At 39.4% G+C, this 19,043-nt stretch overlaps 1 protein-coding gene across 3 annotated transcripts in view; it reads right to left on the bottom strand.

The window, feature by feature from the left end:
• Positions 1–594: 594 nt before the first annotated feature.
• Positions 595–19,043, bottom strand: part of lpin1a (lipin 1a) — a 113,511-nt gene continuing 95,062 nt past the window's right edge. For all 3 annotated transcript variants that reach the window (XM_072561946.1, XM_072561948.1, XM_072561947.1), the window contains 6 exons: positions 18,260–18,408; positions 18,048–18,134; positions 14,955–15,107; positions 13,979–14,093; positions 8,996–9,099; positions 595–2,679 (listed from right to left, as the gene is read on the bottom strand). In XM_072561946.1, coding sequence (XP_072418047.1) covers positions 2,526–2,679; positions 8,996–9,099; positions 13,979–14,093; positions 14,955–15,107; positions 18,048–18,134; positions 18,260–18,408 — 762 coding nt within the window. In that variant the 3' untranslated portion in view covers positions 595–2,525. The remainder of the gene's footprint in view (positions 2,680–8,995; positions 9,100–13,978; positions 14,094–14,954; positions 15,108–18,047; positions 18,135–18,259; positions 18,409–19,043) is intronic.

Below are 19,043 nucleotides of genomic sequence, written 5' to 3'. Positions count from 1 at the left end.
GACTGACTGTACTTGTCTGGATGCACAGTGAGTTTTGAGATGCTGTTGACGCAAGGCAACACAATGGCTCAATGGTTAGCATTGCTGCCTCAGCACCAGGTTCAATTCTTACCCTTGGGTGACTGTGTGCAGTCTGCACACTGGCCTGTGTCAGCGTGGGTTTCCCCCAGTTGTTCTGGTTTCCTCCCACAGTCCAAGAGATGTACAGGCTAGGTGGATTGGCCAGGCTAAATTATCCAGGGATGTGTAGGTTAGGTGATTAGCCGTGAAAAAATGCATGGTCCCAGGGATAGAGCAGGGTCATAAGTATGGGTGAGATGCTCTTTGAGAGTTGGTGTGAACTTGTTGAGCCAGTGGCCTGCTTCCACACTGTAGGGGTCCCATGAAATAAAGTGGATTCCAGGATATCCATAGTGGCAAGTCATTCTGGAAACTGCATGTCCTCAGAGGAGACTGGGATCAGACATGGAGGGGCTTGGTAGTTAAATTAGTGGGTTTGATTACATATGACTATTAAATTCACTGGACAGAGTGATGGCAATGCCTTCAAAAAAAACTCACTTGACCAATAAAGTAGAAGATTGAGCCCTCAAATTAACAATTCTGCTTTTATGGAGCAATTTATTTGCATGTAGCATTTTCCTTACAGTAACATTGCAATTCAGAAAGAATGTTGTAATAATACATAACAGATTTGAAAACAAAGCTGCAATTACTTATCTTTCATAGAAAGAAAATACTCTTTACTTTACACTCTGGGCCTGATTTTCCCCTAGTTTAGTTGCCGCTGATAAGAATCAGGCACAAATTACAATCCATCACAAGAATGGCACTTTCTAACTTTGTGACCATTATATCAGAAGAATAAAAAAGATAAAATACTATGGATTCCACTATGGATGCATGGTTATTGTGCTTTCCAGGAGGATATTTTAAAATTCATTCATTTTACATCGCTCTTCCTCAAATCAGAACAGTTAGCAATATCCTGGAATTAGAGGGTTTCTTTTTGTGGAAATGTTACAACAAAAAAAAAGTGAAACAGACTCATTAGACAATGACCTCAAATGTACGAGATTATCCTTTCTTCAAAAAGATCTTAAAACATTTTTGCACCTAGTTGAAGCCATTTCCAGGATAAAAAAAAAACCCTTGTTGGATATGTACTGAACCCAGATGGTTAGAGAAAGTCCATTCCGTTCACCCGCCAACCAAATGCCATACTGTAGTGCATGGCAGAGAGTAGAGACTGCTATTGACAGTGCAAGGCAATAATGTTGAATTGCAGCCTGCAATCCAATTGCATCTGCAACCTTACATGAAAAAAAAGGCTAACACAGGGCTGTGAAAAAAAAAAGTGCTCTAAATTCTCAGCAGCTCTGGCAGCATCTGAGGGGAGTGTGCTGGAGGGAGGGTAAGAAAGAAAGAATATTTCAGATAGATGAATTTTAAATTAGAACTCAATCTGACATGTTAAGCCTGTTCCTCCCTTGACTCTAGCCTGACCTACTAAATAATTGCAACATTTCCTGCTTTTACTTCAGGATTTCCAGTAACTGCAGTATTTTGCTTTAACAATTTTGACCCCAGTATTCCAACTAGGTATTAAAAAAAGTCTGAGCAAAGAATTTAAAAGTTTTAACACCAACAAGTTATTTGCTATCCATTTTTCAGAAAATTAAAGTCAACACAATAATTTGACTCAAATTAAAATACATAAAAACTGTCCTGAGAGAAATGCCTCAACATCAAAACTGTAAAACAATATTTAGATTTCATCCATAGTCCCACAATAGCTTGGTGGGCAAAACCAGGTACATGTCAATAGGCTGCGGTGACCTTTAGTTATGGAAAAGTAAAGCATTGAGGTTTACTTGGTCAATCATCTCTAGCCCAGCTGAGGTACAAACACAGGGATGATGTGTCTGTGTCCAGTTAACAGCTGGCAGTCACAAATGCAGCCCAGCAGAAGACATCACCTTCATGAAAGAGAAAAAAAAACAGGGGTGAAAGCATGTAGGAGTGGTGGGTGGACAGCAGCTGGTGAGATCAATAATTTAAGCTAGATTAGCCTTAGAAGCTGCAGTGTTTACTGGGGCATGAAAAACTCATCTAAAAATGTGAACGTAAATTAATCAAAAGTGCACAGTATAAATAATAATTCTACATCTGTTGAGGAAAACTTGGTGAATATTTTTGAAGACCACAAAAAGGAGTGTTTAAGAGTGGATGGTAATCTTTTAAAAAAAAGATAAACTGTGGCATCAACTTGGAACACATTACACAAAATATTGACAATAAAAAAAAGTTATTTCTCCTCATGAAACCTGGTGTTTAACATACCTCTATCAAGTAATTTCATTCTTAACCTGTAATAATATCCTTACAGAAGGACAGTTCATAAAGTAAAAAAAAGTTCAGTGAAGGGATAGCAGCTTTCCTATGATATTACTTTCAGCTTATCTCAACATGAGCAATGGCTGCAAGCACTTCATGAACAAAAACCATTTCACAACGTGCAGAGTTTAATCCTGGGGAGCTTTGAGGTTTTCCACATTTGGCAGCTGTTCTCTCCAGAAAGTGAATTGGCTGTAGGTATCAGAGCAAGGGAAGTCAGAGGAATGCTCTCTCTTTAGCAGAGGGAACACATGGTCAACTATTTCACTCAGCCTTACGTAACTGGAAAAAGAAACAGAATGGATTTTGTATTAGAGACTGAATGCACCCTCACAAACACAGACTGTTTAAGCAAAGTTACCACTTTGTCTCTCACCCCACATGCCCCAGAAGTCTAAAGTAGTTTGCGTTTCACCAAGACTGTACTTTGACCTGTACAGTTTGAGCCTCTTCTGGGCAGTATTAAAAGAGGGAAATCAAATATCCTGGACAATTATCTCTCATCTGTCCTGCAATCCATTTTCATTTCTATATCTAATCTCAGAAGCTCCAGAATTTTGGATGAACCGGCTTCCAATGTTCTGTTGGGAAGAATGGAGTTAAGTTGAAGATGGCATTGCATTCTGCATTTACACACTATCAGTGGGTTCTCAATCAAGTATACACCAGTATTTGATTCTCAGGATAACACCAGACTGGCTAATATTGAGGGGTTAGTGCGTCAGAATCCAGAATTAAATGCTTGTTACAAATCAAAAAAAAGGTTTACTTTAACTCAAAAAAGCAAAGCTTGAAACTAGTTACAGGAGAACAGGTATTTATTAAAAATGACAACAGTTCAGTATCACTGAGGATTTGAATTTTTGGCAAAAAGGTTTTCACTTCAGCATTTTAAAAAATTTGATAGGAGCAATCTAATGAATACCAAAAACATTAGATCTGGGGGGGGGGGGGGGGGGGAAAGAGGGGGAAGGAGGGGTGGAAGAGGGCGGCTGGAACTGGATGAAAAGGAGCTAACACCAGGAAGAAGATTAAGCTATAAAATGGAATAACCAACCACCAATGCATATTCATTGCCATAGAGAATACATCTACTGAAATGTCTTTATCAGAGTCCACTTGACAAAGTAACATTATCCCCCTCAAGTAGAACAAATACGGGTTTCCCCTTGCCAGATGAGTACAAGATGAAAAGCTTGAACAAAACATTTTAAACAAATGTATATTCAGAATATTACATTTATAAAATATCATTACCATTCCAAATGTTCCCTTTACAAAATACCAACAGCATTAAAAAAAGCTATTTGGCCCAACAGATCCACATCAATGTACAACACAACCTTCTTCCAAGTCACCTTCGTCTCTTTCCTGAACACATCCATACCCATTAGCACATTCTTCTGTCCCTTATTGCTTCATTTACTATGTAATGGTTAATTTCATTTCTGTAAATTAATCGCCCATACTAATCAACAGGCCATATAACTACTTTCTCCCTTTTCAAGCAGCACTGACTGACATACTAACATTAAAACAAAAACAAACATTCATTTGTCAGATGCTAGCAGGCAAAAGATATCAAGAGGTGCCAAAGGCAGAAACCAAAATAGAATGGAGTGTATTGTTAAAATATCTAAATACATGGAACATTCAGAAATGGTTAACATGATGTGATAGTACAAGGGAGGTAAAGGATTGTGAAATAATTGCCAGAGAAACATGGCCCCCAAGGTGACCAAGACTGGGAAGGGAATATCCAAATATATTCTACATTTGAAAAGGCTATGGGGGAGGGGGGGGGGGGGGGGGGGGAGAAAGAAAACAAAGTGGGTAGTACTCTTTGGAAGAGGATTTTAGATCAAAATGATCAACATGTAGATAGTTTGGGTGGGATGTTAAAATTGTGCCGAGTCAACATGGATTTATGAAAAGGGAAATCATATTTACAAACAGTCAAATTTCAGATAGTATTTTAAACATAAAAAAAGGACCAGTTGATGCAATGTAGTTGCATTTTTTTTAGGAAAGTTTTGGTAAAGGTCCCATACAAGATGTTATGAACAAAATTAAAAACATACATGACTTGAGAATTGGTTCAGAGACAAAGTGGAGAACAGAAAAAAAAAGGATCACTCTCAGCATGGCAGATTTTTGAGGTACCACACAAACTACCACCAGTGCTGGTTCTACAGATATTCACAAACTATTAAAATGGTTGGAATTTGGAGGATGAATAGTATTTCCAAATTTACAGATGCCATAAAATTAGGAGGAATGGAAGTTGAGAGAAGGGCACTATAAAAGGGGGCTTAAACAAACCAGTGAAAAGGGCCAACAACATATCAAATGGAATAAAAATGGGAATGGGACATGTTATTCACTGAGATAATTAAAACTGCAAAATATGAGGGGTTCATGAACTGTTAAAGTCTAAAGTGACCCGACTATCCTTGTTCACGATTCACTAAAAGTTAGTTGCAACAAGCAATTAGAAAAAGGTAAATGCAAAATCCTCACATCCTGAGGGTCAAAGTAAGTACCAAGTAAAGATGCCCTGCTGCTCTGGTGTAGAATCTTGGAGATCATATCTGGAACAACATGTGTAGTTTGGACTCCTTACAGTGCACAACAGAGCTTTACCAGACCAATCCCTGGGATGGCAGGATCAGAATGGGGAAAGACTGAAGTAACCAGTTCGTAATCACTAGAGCTTTGAAAGGAGTGTGACCTAATTGAAGCTTACAACGATACTTGTATATAAAAAAAAGGTTGTCGTCCTAGCTAGTGAATCTAGAACCAAGGGAGCCAATTCTCAGGAATATGGAATAGGTTGTAAAGATGGAGAGGAGGAAAACAGGCACTTTGAGTAGAGCGAATCTTTGGAATCCTCTATTACAGACTAGAGATTATTAACCATTGAGCAAAGTCAAGAGAAATCAATAGATTTTTGGAGATGAACATTAAGAAATATGGAGATGGTGCAGGAAAGTGGCATTGAGATAGATGATTAACCATCATGTACCTGACTGGCAGGAAAGATCTAATAGGAATGGGAATAGATCATTCAGACTATGTTAAGAAGCAATAACTAAAGTAAAAATTCACATTCATGGTCAAAATGACATAGCTTTGAGACAGTGAGGTACAACAGTGCGCCACTTCAGATTTCAATTTTGAGAGCACGCAACCATGGCCCTTGCTTGTCACAAGTATGTTATTGCTAGTATTCAGTTTATCTGGTCCCATTTCATCCCAGTGCAATTTCTTCAGCATCTAACTACATTTAAGTTTCTGCTTGTAAATAAAACAAATGGAACATCTGCTGTATTTTTTCCTCATGTCAACAAGCAGAGGTGTATTTAGCAGGGTACAATAAGTCAAGCTCTGATGTTTATTTTGCTGTTAGATTTCCTTTTGCTGAGAACCAAAAGATAGCCAAAAGCTGCAATAAAGCTCACCCAGAGAATAATTTAACATTAGTACAGTCAAATCTGCAAAGTGACTTGGGCCTTCAATCAGATTTGAGCTTTCATGTACTGGGAGGATTTTTTTTTTAAGTTAGTATCAAAAGATACACCTTTAACCATTTACCTTTTAACTTTATTATTTTTCATTGCTTGGGAGGCAAAATCAAGGAAGATCATGGGATTACATCAGAGTGGGATTAGTCCATTCAGTCTCTGCAGATTCTTCTGAAAGATAATAGCTTATCTGTACCTTAGCTATTGTTTACCATGCCCTTCCTCAACATCCCTTGGTACCCTTATCTGATAAATACCCATCAATTGCTGTATGGGTAAAAGGAGGAAATCAAAGTCTTAGATTTGAAGGCCTGACATTGTATCATACCCTGTATCATATGCTTAACCATCTGACTTGGATGTATTCATGCAGTTACACCAGATTACATTTAAATATTGAAACTATACAAACAGCAAACAAACCAAGTGAATTGAACACTCACTATTAATATTGAACTCTGATTGTAAAGTCAAATTTATTTGAAGTTTTTCAAATATTGAGAATCCTATTGAGAATCCAATATCATTCATTTCAAAGTGCATATAGAGCATTTTGCACAATTTAATCTGTGGAGATTGTTAGGAAGGAGGTAGCGTTTATATTTCGTGATTAGTACTTTAATAGTTGTGTGGGGTGCTGCAAAAGCCTGGCAGGTCAGGCAGCAGCTGAAGGAGGAAGAAAATTGATGGGTCAGGCAAAAACCCTTCATCCTAAAAAGGGCGATTTTCCTGCTCCTCAGATGCTGCCTGACCTGTGCTTTTCCAGCACCACATGAACCTCCAGTGCTGTAGTCCTCACTTTCGCCTAGTATTTTAATAGTTTCAGGGCGTATTAGGGAATGTTACAATGTAGGGTTCCAATAACTATTTTCACATCAAAAAAGTATGTTACCAGAGTCACAGGAGAAAAAAAAAGTTCAGAATTGTCAACTTAAAAACCAACCTTTCTACTATGCAATTCTGATCACAGTGCCACAATTCAAAGTAGAAAATATATATTTTCTATCACAAGGATTGAATTGTTTTGGAGTTTGCTAATGAGTGCTGACAGAGCAGACTTGCAGAGGATTGCCATACTTAAGTGGCAAGAACAAATTTAACAGGAGAGGAAAGAATATAGAAAAGTTGTGGCAAGATTGGCAGTGCCAAGTGAGAAGAAATATTAGGGAAAAGTAGATGGGCATTTGCAGGTTTGAATGAAATAAAAGGAAACATTGCAGGGTTTGATGATTAGTGGCATGGAGGGTGAGAAAAAAGGAGTTAGGGCGCAAAAGGAATTTTTTTAAAAGTGAAAGGGCAAGAACATAGAATTTTTTGTAAAAAAGAAGTGCACAACAGATCAGAGCTTTAGCTTAGTTAGCAACGTGTTACTGGAATAGTAAGATTCTATCAACTTTTGGGTGTACCAGGATGCTAGAGTGCAATTACAGGAGTGTATGGACATTCAAAGGAAAAAGTGTTAAGTGAGGATTGGGAGTGTTGAGAGACGCAATACCGCCTGTCTGCTGACTGTCTGAGGAAGAGGTTGAGAAACAACTACCTTTGTGGGAATCAATTCCACACAGTTGGAATCGCTCTGTCTTACCAACCAGCCACCTGACCTTTTACAGCTTTTTAATATTAAAAAACAGTACCAAACATGAAAGCCCAGATGCAAAAAGGGTTAATTGTGCATCATGGGCAAATGTATGATGAGATGGCAGGGAGATAGCAATGGGACTGTGTGGAGATTAGTGATCAGGGTTAGGAAGCAGAGAATGTCCTAATTGGGCTATGGCAATGTGCCACAGCAGTGAGAGGGCTTTTTAAAACTAGCCTCACTTGATACTTTGCTGTCCAGTGAGATTTTTTTAAAAATTCATTCACAGGACGTGAGCATCACTGGCCAGCATTTATTACCCATCCCTAGCTGGCCTTAAAGTGGCAGCAGTCAGCAGTCCTGAACTGCTGCGGTCTACCTGCTGTGTGTTGACGCACAAAGCACATGGAGGGAATTAGAGGATTTTGACCCAGTAGCAGTGAAGGAATAGCGATTATTTCCAAGTCAGGATGGGGAGTGGTACTCATGTATCTGCTGCCCACATCCTTCCAGATGGAAGTGGTCATGGGTTTGGAAGGTGTGTGGGCAGGCAGCAGTGATTGACAGAGGTTGAGAGGGGGTGATACTCCGACGTGAAACAAAATAAACAGTCCAGAGATGTAATTTAATGGAGAATGAGGATTCAATCTGCCAGCATTAGCTCTGATGTAATAGCCTGGAAGAATTAGAAGGCACGGTGGCACAGTTGTTAGCACTGCTGCCTCACAGCACCAGAGACCTGGGTTCAATTCCCACCTCAGGTGACTGTGTGGAGTTTGCATATTCTCCGTGTCTGCGTAGGTTTTCTCCGGGAGCTCCGGTTTCCTCCCACAATCCCAAAAGTGTGCAGGTTAGGTGAATTGGCCATGCTAAGTTGCCCGTAGTGTTAGGTGAAGGGGCGAATGTAGGGGAATGGGTCTGGGTGGGTTGCGCTTCAGGAGGTCGGTGTGGACTTGTTGGGCCGAAGGGCCTGTTGTTTCCACACTAATCTAATAATAAAAAAAAGAGGCAATAATTCAGAATGAAGTATCTTGAAAAATGAGACACTGAGCTCTGAGCTTTGCTTTTTGCATCAACCACTCCATTTCTGAAGTCTGTCAGAAAATAGACACAGCAATGTATATCAAGAGGAAGTGGAAGGGTTTGACTGAGATAAGCAGCCTGCGATACGAGAGAGAGTATGGAATGTAAAATACAACAGGTAAAACAATGAGTTTCAGCAGATGGCAGACAGCAGGAAAAAGAAAAATAGTTTAGAGTCTGGCAAATAACAATCAAAATTAAGTGACTGAGGATGTGTTTGGGGGAGGTGTAGTGAAACACTAAGAGTTTAGACAGAAGAAAAAAAAAAAATATTGCTGTCTAGGTGAAGCCATGAAGATATGATCAATACACAAATCACAACAGCCGAAGGAGGGATACACAAATTCTGTAAAACAGTTTACAACATAAAAATTCTCATTCAACAAAATTTAAGCAATTAATGTTTACTCACGATGATACATTGGTCTTTGCATGCTCCTGTATTAGTTCACCTTTAGGATTGACGGTAAAAATCCTATTTATTGGAACACCGACTTGTTTGTAGGAGAAAACATCCTATTGGGAAAAAAAAATTGTATTACCGGTTTATGAACTCCTATCATTTCTGTAACTGGTCACTTCTTCCTTTGTCAGCCAGTTCTCTAGTTGTGGATGAAAGGTTTGACATTTACAAATTGATTAATTCAGAAAACCGTTTGGCCAGATAGGGTTGAGGAAGAGGCCGTTATTGCTGCTATGTCTCACTTTACAGACATGCTCCACGTCATCACTATATCGTGGCACTTGACCTCATGGTGCAAAGCTCACAGCCCATCCTATAAGCTCTGTCCTCATGTTAAGGGAAGTATGCCACATTACATTCAAACTGCTTCGCTTGAACCCAGACACAAAATTCCTGCAATTGTAATGTGTATATGTGTAAATACCAGGCACTGTAGTAAAAGTGAACAATTTGAAATTTCTCAGTACAATGAGATCCAGTGTCTATATGTAACACAAGGATCTTACATACACAGCACAAAGATGCAAATTATCAATGCATCAGCTACCACACTACAGCAGATAATACCAAAATGGATGAAAAAGTAATTATCTAGTCATAATAAAACTGTGGCATTACTTAGTGGACTAAGGCGTATGAATACCAGGAAAAGAAGTTTATACCAGCTCTAAAGAAATTACACATTTACTAAAGACTTTTAAAACCCTGTTCACCAGGAGGGGTTTAAACAATTTCTTCAGAACAAATCTGATGACACTAGAGGTGATCTTGACAGGGTGCATGATGAAAGACTTTCCTCTCGAAGGATCTAGAGCTAGGAGACAGTTTCAAGGGAAGGGGATTACCTGAGCAATTCCTCAGGGGCTGGGGAGTCTTCAGAACTATTCCTCAAGACATGGAAAGACGGGTGGCATTCTACATATTTTTAGTTAAGTGAGTGTTGTTTGGAAAGATTACCACCACAAGGCCCAACAAGTTTATCATAAGAAACACTGCTCTAACTACCCACCCTGTTCATAAGGAGCCTATCACATCTGATTCAGGCACTATCTTACCACATGACTTTCCCAGAACAACTTGGTATTTAAATGGATATCCTGGATTTCACTGACATCCCTTGCTGTTCCTATCATTAAAAGCCTGTGTACATGTGGACAAGCACAGGGTGGGGGTCACAGACGAAAGAACAAAAGTAGTGATGTCCCACTTTTGGTGGTGGTGGTGGTGGTGGTGGAGAGAAGAAGAGGGGTGCACAGTGAATTGGCACTCCACTCACTCAGCAAACAGCACTGGAGGCCTGACACTAGACCATGCCCACCAGGTCAGAGGGGTCTCAGCCATCTGGAGGAGCATTGTGGGAAAACAGTTAGTGACTTTGCCCATTCTAGAGTCTGACTGCGTCCGAGCCAGAGGATGCTATCTGAGGCTATCCTTAACTTTTGGTGATCAGAGCTTCCTCCTGTCACTTGGATCTCCTTTGACTTGATCAAGGACTGCCAACACCTTTCCTATTTTTGTCTCTGCACTAAAACATCACAGCAAGGTAGAGAAAAAAAAACTTTTGTGCTGCTGGCTAAGGAGGCAAAGAGCAAAAATGCAAGGCAACAATGCAGAGCACAAACCAGGCTGGTTCAGAGGAAGTGCTGTGATAGCAAGCAAACAGAGGAGCCCAGAGAGACCGCCTTGTCTAGTCCATCAGCTGGGTGCAATCCCTGAGCATATGTGTCCTTGCTGCAACGTTACCATGAGAGTTGCCAGTGCAGCATTAAAGTTTGAAGTGGATCAGGGATGTGCCATGAGGATTCTTGAAGGGTGACACATCAGATGCCAAAAGTCCATTGGAGCATCTGGCAATATTCTATGTCCTGAAATGGTGGCATCTGCTACCCAACATGGAAGTCACTTGGAGAAAGCAGTCAGCTGAAGTTGCCACTTGCTCTGGTTTCTTGGCCTTGAGCCGGTTTGATATGTTTGGTAAATTAGGAAGCAGAATATTAAGTGAGTTGGGCCATCAACAAAGGTGTTAAATAAGCAGAAGTCCCCTTTAAAATGGAAGCTCACTTTCAACTAGTGACTCACTGTTGTTGGTGAAAAGCATAAGACAGACTGAGTGAGATACTCAAGGTTAAGATCAGTCTCACCAGCCTTCTACTGATTGTCACAAATCCCACCATTTGTCACCTCACTCAGAACCCCTACGCTTACACCCAGTCTGACTATTTTTCAGGTAGAGGTAGATAGATTCTTAATAGGCAAGGAGGGTGCAAGTTTATCAAACCAGTAATGATACTATTGAATGGTGTAGCAGACTCAGGGGGCTGAATAGCCTTACATGCCAATCCAAGGCAGGTGCAGGTTCTCAAAAAGATCCTTTCCCTAGGTAGAAAGGATAGGTCAAAAACTGCTCCCAACATTTTATAATACCAGCTCTTACTGGAGCTCTCTGGTGTCCCTGCGGAGACATTTGTTCTTGGAGTGTAAGCCAAGGCTAACACAGAGACAAGTCAAGTAATTAGGAACAGCCAGAACTGCCTGGCACATCACACACTGAACATACTCTGCCAACAATGTTGCCTGTGCCTTAAGTATGCAACAAAGGAAAACATGGGCAAGCTATGCTCATTACAGGCAACAAAAAATTTTCCCAAACACTTACTTTCCAAATACTTAAAAAAAAACTAAACTATTTTGGGGGTTTCAGGATTGTCTAAATAATGCTTTCAATTGGTGTAAAGTGGCTAATTTTATGTTGTTAACAAAATCAGTTTTCAAATTTACAAAGAGCTGTGAAAAGAGCTAACTAAATAGTTTTAATTTAATAACATCAAGCAAAAAGAGCGCAATCTCAGTAGAATAGGTTTTCTATTTTTAAAATGTGTCAAACTACCTGGATGGAAGCAAAATATTTATACACAAGTTACAGAATCCGCTTCCAAAACATTGGAAAAGGAACAAAAGAGCTGGAAATAAGATTGTGTTGAGACTGAAACACAAGCAAGCACTCCCAGAAGTGAAATCTTCAATCTCTATCTTCAGATATTTCCAAATCCAATTCTGTATGCGTCTTTAATATAAAAAAGAAGCATGAATCCAGCCTAAAAGAACAGGAGCTCAAAAGTAGCATACAAAACTAGAAAGATATTCCTTCATTACAATTAGGTAATAGAAGTCTAGAGAACAGAAACAGGGAATGAAACCTGGCAAGTGGACCTGAACAAAAAAAAAAAGAAACCAAGAATTGTCATGCTACAATTCCAACACTTGCAGTTTACAGGTGGGCATTTAGTTTACATGTCAGTAGCAGTAATGAAACTATTTAAGCCTGAAAAAAAAAAGATAGTTGGACAACAACTCTAGGATAGCTCCAGGTCAAAGCTTACACGAATTAAACCACAAGTTGAGTGTTGCACTACTCAAATGGCTTTTATTGTGACTGATCACATTTTTTACAGAATACTGCATTAACAACCCATTTCATAAGGTTTCTAATCTTTTAGATTCAAGCTTAAGATAACATGAATTATTTTTAAAATTGTTTTATACAATTCCATCTGAATTTGTGCATCATGAACCAGAAGCACAGGGACTAAAGTCAAAATAACAAATGCAATTCTAGAGAAAGTTCTATCATAAGAGTCAGATGTCCAGCACGGAAACAGACCCTTCAGTCCAACCTGTCCATGCTGACCAGATATCCCAACCTAATCTAGTCCCACCTGCCAGCACCTGGCCCATATCCCTCCAAACCCTTCCTATTCATACCCATCCAAATGCCACTTAAATGTTGCAATTGTACCAGCCTCTACTTCCTCTGGCAGCTCATTCCATATATGTACCACCCTCTGCATGGAAAACATTGCCCCTTAGGTCTCATATCTTTTAAATCTTTCCCCTCACCCTAAACCTATGCCCCCTAGCTCTGGACTCCCCAGCCCTAGGGAAAAGACTGTCTATTTATCCTATCCATGCCCCTCAATTTTCTAAACCTCTAAGGTCACCCCTCAGCCTCCGACGCTCCAGCGAAAACAACCCCAGCCTGTTCAGCCTCTCCCTATAGCTCAGATCCTCCAACCCTGGCAACATCCTTGTAAATCTTTTCTGAACCCTTTCAAGTTTCACAACATCTTTCCAATAGGAAGGAAACCAGAATTGCACACAATATTCCAACAGTGGCCTAACCGATATCCTGTACAGCTGCAACATGACCTCCCAACTCCTGTACTCAATACTGACTAATAAAGGAAAGCATACCAAACTCCTCCCTCACTATCCTATCTACCTGCAACTCCATTTTCAAGGAGCTGTGAACCTGCACTCCATGGTCTCTTTGTTCAGCAACACTCCCTAGGACCTTAGCAGGACTTATGCACTAAATGGCAAGATTTGCTTCCCCAAAATGCAGCACCTCACATTTATCTGAATTAAATTCCATCGGCCACTTCTCAGCCCATTGGCCCATCTGGTCCAGATCCTGTTGTAATCAGGAGGTAACCCTCTTTGCTGTCCCCTACACCTCAAATTCTGGTGTCATCAGCAAGCTTACTAACTGTACCTCTTACGCTCGCATCCAAACCATTTATGTAAAATGACAAAGTAGAGGACCCAGCACCGATCCTTGTGGCACTCTACTGGTCACAGGCCTCCAGTCTGAAAAACAACTCTCCACCACCACCACCTTTGAGCCAGATCTGTATCCAAATGGCTAGTTCTCCTTGTATTCAGTGAGATCTAACCTTGCTAATACACCTTTGAAATAAAACCACATTCAATTTCTCAAAAGTTAAAATCAGATGCTAGTCTTAAGTTTTGTTTCAAAGAAAAAAAGCAAGCATTACACCTTTAAATTTGTATGAATGGTATGCTGGTCATTGCCATGCATTCTAACATGCTTCAGTGTGTTTGTGGCTCAGCGGAAAGAGGGTTTTGACTTACATTAGTTCGGTTTCCAAAAGCTGCATAGAAAGGCTCTTTATTTGGGTGAAAGAGGTTCCTGATGTCCGTTAGGCACTGGATCTTAAACTTCTCTGGCTTCTTCTCAATTACCTCTCTGAAATAAAAATCATGAATGGGAAACACTTGAAATGAAGTTATAAACTTGAAGGATCAGAGTGGGATCTTAACCATTAAAAATTTTGAATTAAAACCAAAAATTTTAAATCAAAATGTTGACTGAGCTCCTTCTTATTTTAAGATTTATCCTGAAAACAAATAGAATTTTGGTGAATTATCGTATCTTATTAGGAAAGCTAAACAACACAGTTTTCAGATTAACAAACCTAAATCTATTAGTACCTGAAAATGATCAGATTTCTGGACTTAAATTTAAAGTGGGGAGACCGAATTATTGAGACTAAGCTGCTAAAACAGCAGACACTACTTCAGCAGCAATATCCACTTGCAAGCGTTTTGAAAATTATTTTGGAAGACTTAAGTAAGGTCATCAAGGGAGTTCAGCATTTTACATAATCAATGACTGTACAGGACATTAGTGAGGCCACTTTTGGAATACTGCATTCAATTCTGGTCTCCCAGCTATAGGAAAGATGTTGTGAAACATGAAGGACTCAAAAGATTTACAAGGATGTTGCCAGGGTTGGAGGGTTTGGTCTCTAGAGAGGCTGAACAGACTGGGGCTATTTTCCCCTTGAGCATTGGAGACTGAGGAGTGACCTTACACAAGTTTAAAAGGTCAAGAGGGGGCTGGATAGAGCAAACAGCCAAGGTCTTTTCCTCAGTAGGGGAGTCCAGGACCAGAAGGCATGGGTTTAAAAGCAGAGGGGTAAAAGATCCTTTTTTTTTGTAAAAAGAGATTCGAGGGGCAACTTTCTTTACACAGAGGGTGATGCATATATGGAATGAGCTGCCAGAGCATGCAACATGACAGTAATGAAAACTAGAGAAATGTTACCTGTGTAATGCGGAAAACACACTACTGGGACACAGCAACAAAGGGCCTTTTGGCAACACTGTTCCCTTTTCATTAACCCAGTGCAAATATCCACGTGTCATATCAGCCATCCCAATAGCACGTGCCGAGCAATATAGGAACTTGTACCCATTTCTGTAATATAAAAGATGTTTACAGTGCTAAGTAACCAGCCCTGCACTGCATTTTCTTACCCATTCACATTCAATTGAGGTACATATTGGAGAAGCTGGTTTCTCTGATAGAATACTAAATGAACATTGTCCATTTAGAACTGCAATCAGAAGTCATTTGTCATACTCAATAGTGAAAATCTAAGTTACTCACCTGAAAGAAAGACAGTGATTGCTATATCAATTGATATTTTCAGAAATGAAAAAGATTAATAGAATTTTGTTCTGCAATGCAATTAAAAAAAAGGTGGGTAGGTGCAGTTGAGAATCAAGGGAGTTATTCTGGGTGCTTTCACAAATTTAATGTCCCACAAACATCAAGTAAAAGCATCAGATCGTTATCACAGTTTTTGGGATCATGCTGTGTGCAATTTGACCACTGTTTCTCTTACCTTACAAGAGGACCTATGCTTCAGAAAAGTGCTTAACATATTGTAAAGCACTTTGAAATGCATGGCTGCTGTAACAGTCACTATGTAATTAAGTCTTTTGTTTTCAGAATTCCATCACCTGAAATCCCAGTGTAACTATGCAAGTACTGAGTATTGTAGCATTCCAAACTGTAAAGCTCTACTCCAGTCATTCATTTGGCAAAAATCAAATTGGAGTAAGGCAATGATAGCTTGGGTGTTTACAAGTAATAATATCAGTGTTAAAGCAGGGCTTTTAGCCTTTTTCATATCTATAAAACCTCTGGCATGTTTTGCCAGGAATAATGAATTGCACCAAAATACAAGTGTAATAAAATAAGTGACCTGTGCACTTTCCAGAAAGTTCCATATGTAACAGTGATGTCATTGTTTTGTAATGCCAGAGATTTAGTCTTGTGGAGGTAAAAGGCTAGGAAAATTGATCTAGCTACTGGAATTAAAAGTCACTATACTTACAGGACCAACCAATGCCCAATGTCACCATGATTAAATAGTTATTCCTTGCCTATGACCTACATAAACCATTCTAATTTCTTGTTTTGACTACAGACTGTCTGTCTATCTTGTCAGAATACAGACAAGCAACATGAAACACAAAATGTTTCATTTTCCACTATTGCTATTTTTTTTTTAAATCTGAAGAAATTCAAATATAGAAGAGCTATTTTGAGAAGTGGAATTAAATTATTTCAATAATACCAATAATCACATTAACAGTAGTACAGGACTCACTCCACTTTTCAGATACTTGCTAGGTTATGGCTCCAAAGACACATGTAGACCAAAGGGAGCCAATAACAGCATGGGGGGCGGGGGGGGGGGGGGGGGGGGCGGCAAGGGACCAGAGTGTGGAGGCTGGTACAATTGCAACATTTAAAAAAAAAGGCATCTGGATGGGTATGTGAATACAGAATGTTTGGGAGGGATTTGGACCAAGTGCTGGCAAATGGGACTAGATTAGATTCACATATCTGATCAGCATGGACCAGTTGGGGCAAACAAAAAAAAAGGGTCTGTATCCATGCTGCATATCTGTATGATGCATTTTTGATTTATTTTTGCCCCCCCCCCCCCCAACCACCACCTTCCACATTTAGGGGCAGAGTAGCTCTTTTCAGATTGTTGTTCCTGGGGGAAAAGACTTTACTTTTTTCCCCAGAGTTCAAGAATGTAGAAACAAATTATGACCACCTGTGGCTGTCCTGGAGAATTAAGTTGAGCTGTCTCCATAAACATCACTATTGTGTATCATCAATTATCGAGAGGGTGGTGCGTGCATTTGAATCAAACTGATGGGAGGATTCGTTTTGGTCAAAACTAAACCTTCCAACATTGACTATTGACCATTTTCCCCCATTCCTAACTTCATGAACCAACGTCACATCCTCAGATTATGCGCTGAAAGTGTTAGCCTCACCCCATGGTAGCATCTGTGCGAGACTTGGGTACAAATCCCATTCCAAAGAAGAATGGAGAATTCGGAGTGTGTCAGATACAAACCTTTCTAAAATGATCTATGTCGAAACAGAGGCCCAATCACTTTCAGAGAAGAAGATTTAAAGATTCCATAGTCAGATTTAAAAGGGACTCTTGCCAAGGTCACAGCCAACAATCAATCATTCTCTAATTGAAGAAAAATGGACTCTGTGGGACATGAGTGAGGGATGTGTTTGCCTCACTGCAGGTGAATAAAACTTCCAAAATAACTTATGGCTGCAAAATCCATGGAAAACTCAAGTTACATAAATTCAAGATATGGTTTCTACTGAAGAACTGCAGTGGTGGAGGAACTGGCTTATTTCTTTAAGATTTATTTAATTGCAAATTATAACACTCTGGCAGCTCCCTGCAAAAGTAACTGCTAATTCCCATACCCAGCAGTGATACAATTGTTCTCTCAAAGATATGATCCAAATCCTTTTTGAAAGTTAAGATTCAACCTGCCTCCATTACACACACTAGCACTGTGTTCCAGGTCCTAACCACTCACTGCTATTAATTAATATATGTTTTGAGTATAACTTTTCAGTTGCAAACAGAAATTTGAGAATGCAATATAAATGAGATCCATCTTTTTGTTCCTGCATCCCTTTGTTCAACTATTATTCTCTCCTTGTTCCTTCTCTCAAAAAGACGACTTAAAATGGTTCTCAGCTTAAACTTTTATTGATCATGTATCCACCTATCCCATCAGCTTATGCAACCTGGAAGTCTCCTCACTGTTCACAGTACTTGCAAGTTCTGAGAGATCTGCAAACTTGGAATCTGTGCTTTGTATTAGGACCAGATGCCCTCGGTCCTTAATATAAAAGCAATGGTATTTATGTAGCATTCAGATGTTTCAAAATCATAATTCCTGGCATTTTCTACACTAACCTGGAGAGAACTTGTAACAAGGAATACACTGGAACATCCACAACAGAAATTTAAAAGAATTACAAACTTGTGGAAAAGTAGCTACAAATACTTACTGGCTAACTTTGTGATACAGTTTTGCTATTCCTTGATGTGTCCAGTCCTTACCAAGTGTAGGCAAAATGTGACCCAAGGCATCAGATCTGTACAAATGCAAATAGACAAACTTCAGAATCCTATCTGCATTTGTAAAATAAATATTTCTACTTCAAACTCATGTTTAAACAATACTAACGACTATTTAGAAGTACAACAAATCACCACCTACCTTGTAATTGTTCCATCAATATCAGAAATAACTATTTTGTCATTCCAGTTCCAGAGATAGATAGTACCTTCACAACGACATGTGCCCTGGTATTGTGTTGTGACACTAAACACAACATCATTTGGACCTTCCTTTAGCTGGAGGCTTTTCTGTTAAATCAAAAAAAGATGGCTCGATTAACCAAACATTGAGAGAAAACCTTTGCCCCTTTAAAAAAGGACCAGTTTTTGTATACAATGAAATATCAATTTAGATGCACATTTACCTATAATTACTAACAATTGGCTTAATTTAAATTCAGCATATATGGGCCCCACACTACAAAATGCAACCACCCAATATTAGCAATCTTGATTGTGGGGATGCTGGGAGAGAAGACTAGGTCACTCTAGACACTATGTTGCAGCAGAATGAGAGAGGATCACTAATGTGGTGCTGCTAATAAATATTCTTGTGCCTTTCAGCATGCTATTCAATATGGAGGCAAACAACGTGACAAGAGTAGGAAAATTTTTTTTAAATTAATGTTTAAGGCAATGTAACTTTTTGTCAGTTGATAAGCATAAGTTCATAGAATATTAAATAAAGCTAGATTTACACCACAGAACAGGAAGCTGTGTTGGAGCTTCCTAGAATGGTCTGATGCATCATAACTTTAGTATGCCTAATAATAGATTTGCAGCACCACATTTGAAATGATGTGCACACAAAACAACTTTGTCTGTCTTTCTAACTTGTAATTATATTGCCGCACAGAGTATTTAAAGTAAGCCAATAACAAAGC

The sequence above is a fragment of the Chiloscyllium punctatum genome, chromosome 3 (assembly GCF_047496795.1).
Source record: "Chiloscyllium punctatum isolate Juve2018m chromosome 3, sChiPun1.3, whole genome shotgun sequence".
Taxonomy (NCBI): Eukaryota; Metazoa; Chordata; class Chondrichthyes; order Orectolobiformes; family Hemiscylliidae; genus Chiloscyllium; species Chiloscyllium punctatum.
Note: the sequence above shows the minus strand (reverse complement) of the source record. Positions and strands in the feature narration are given on the sequence as shown.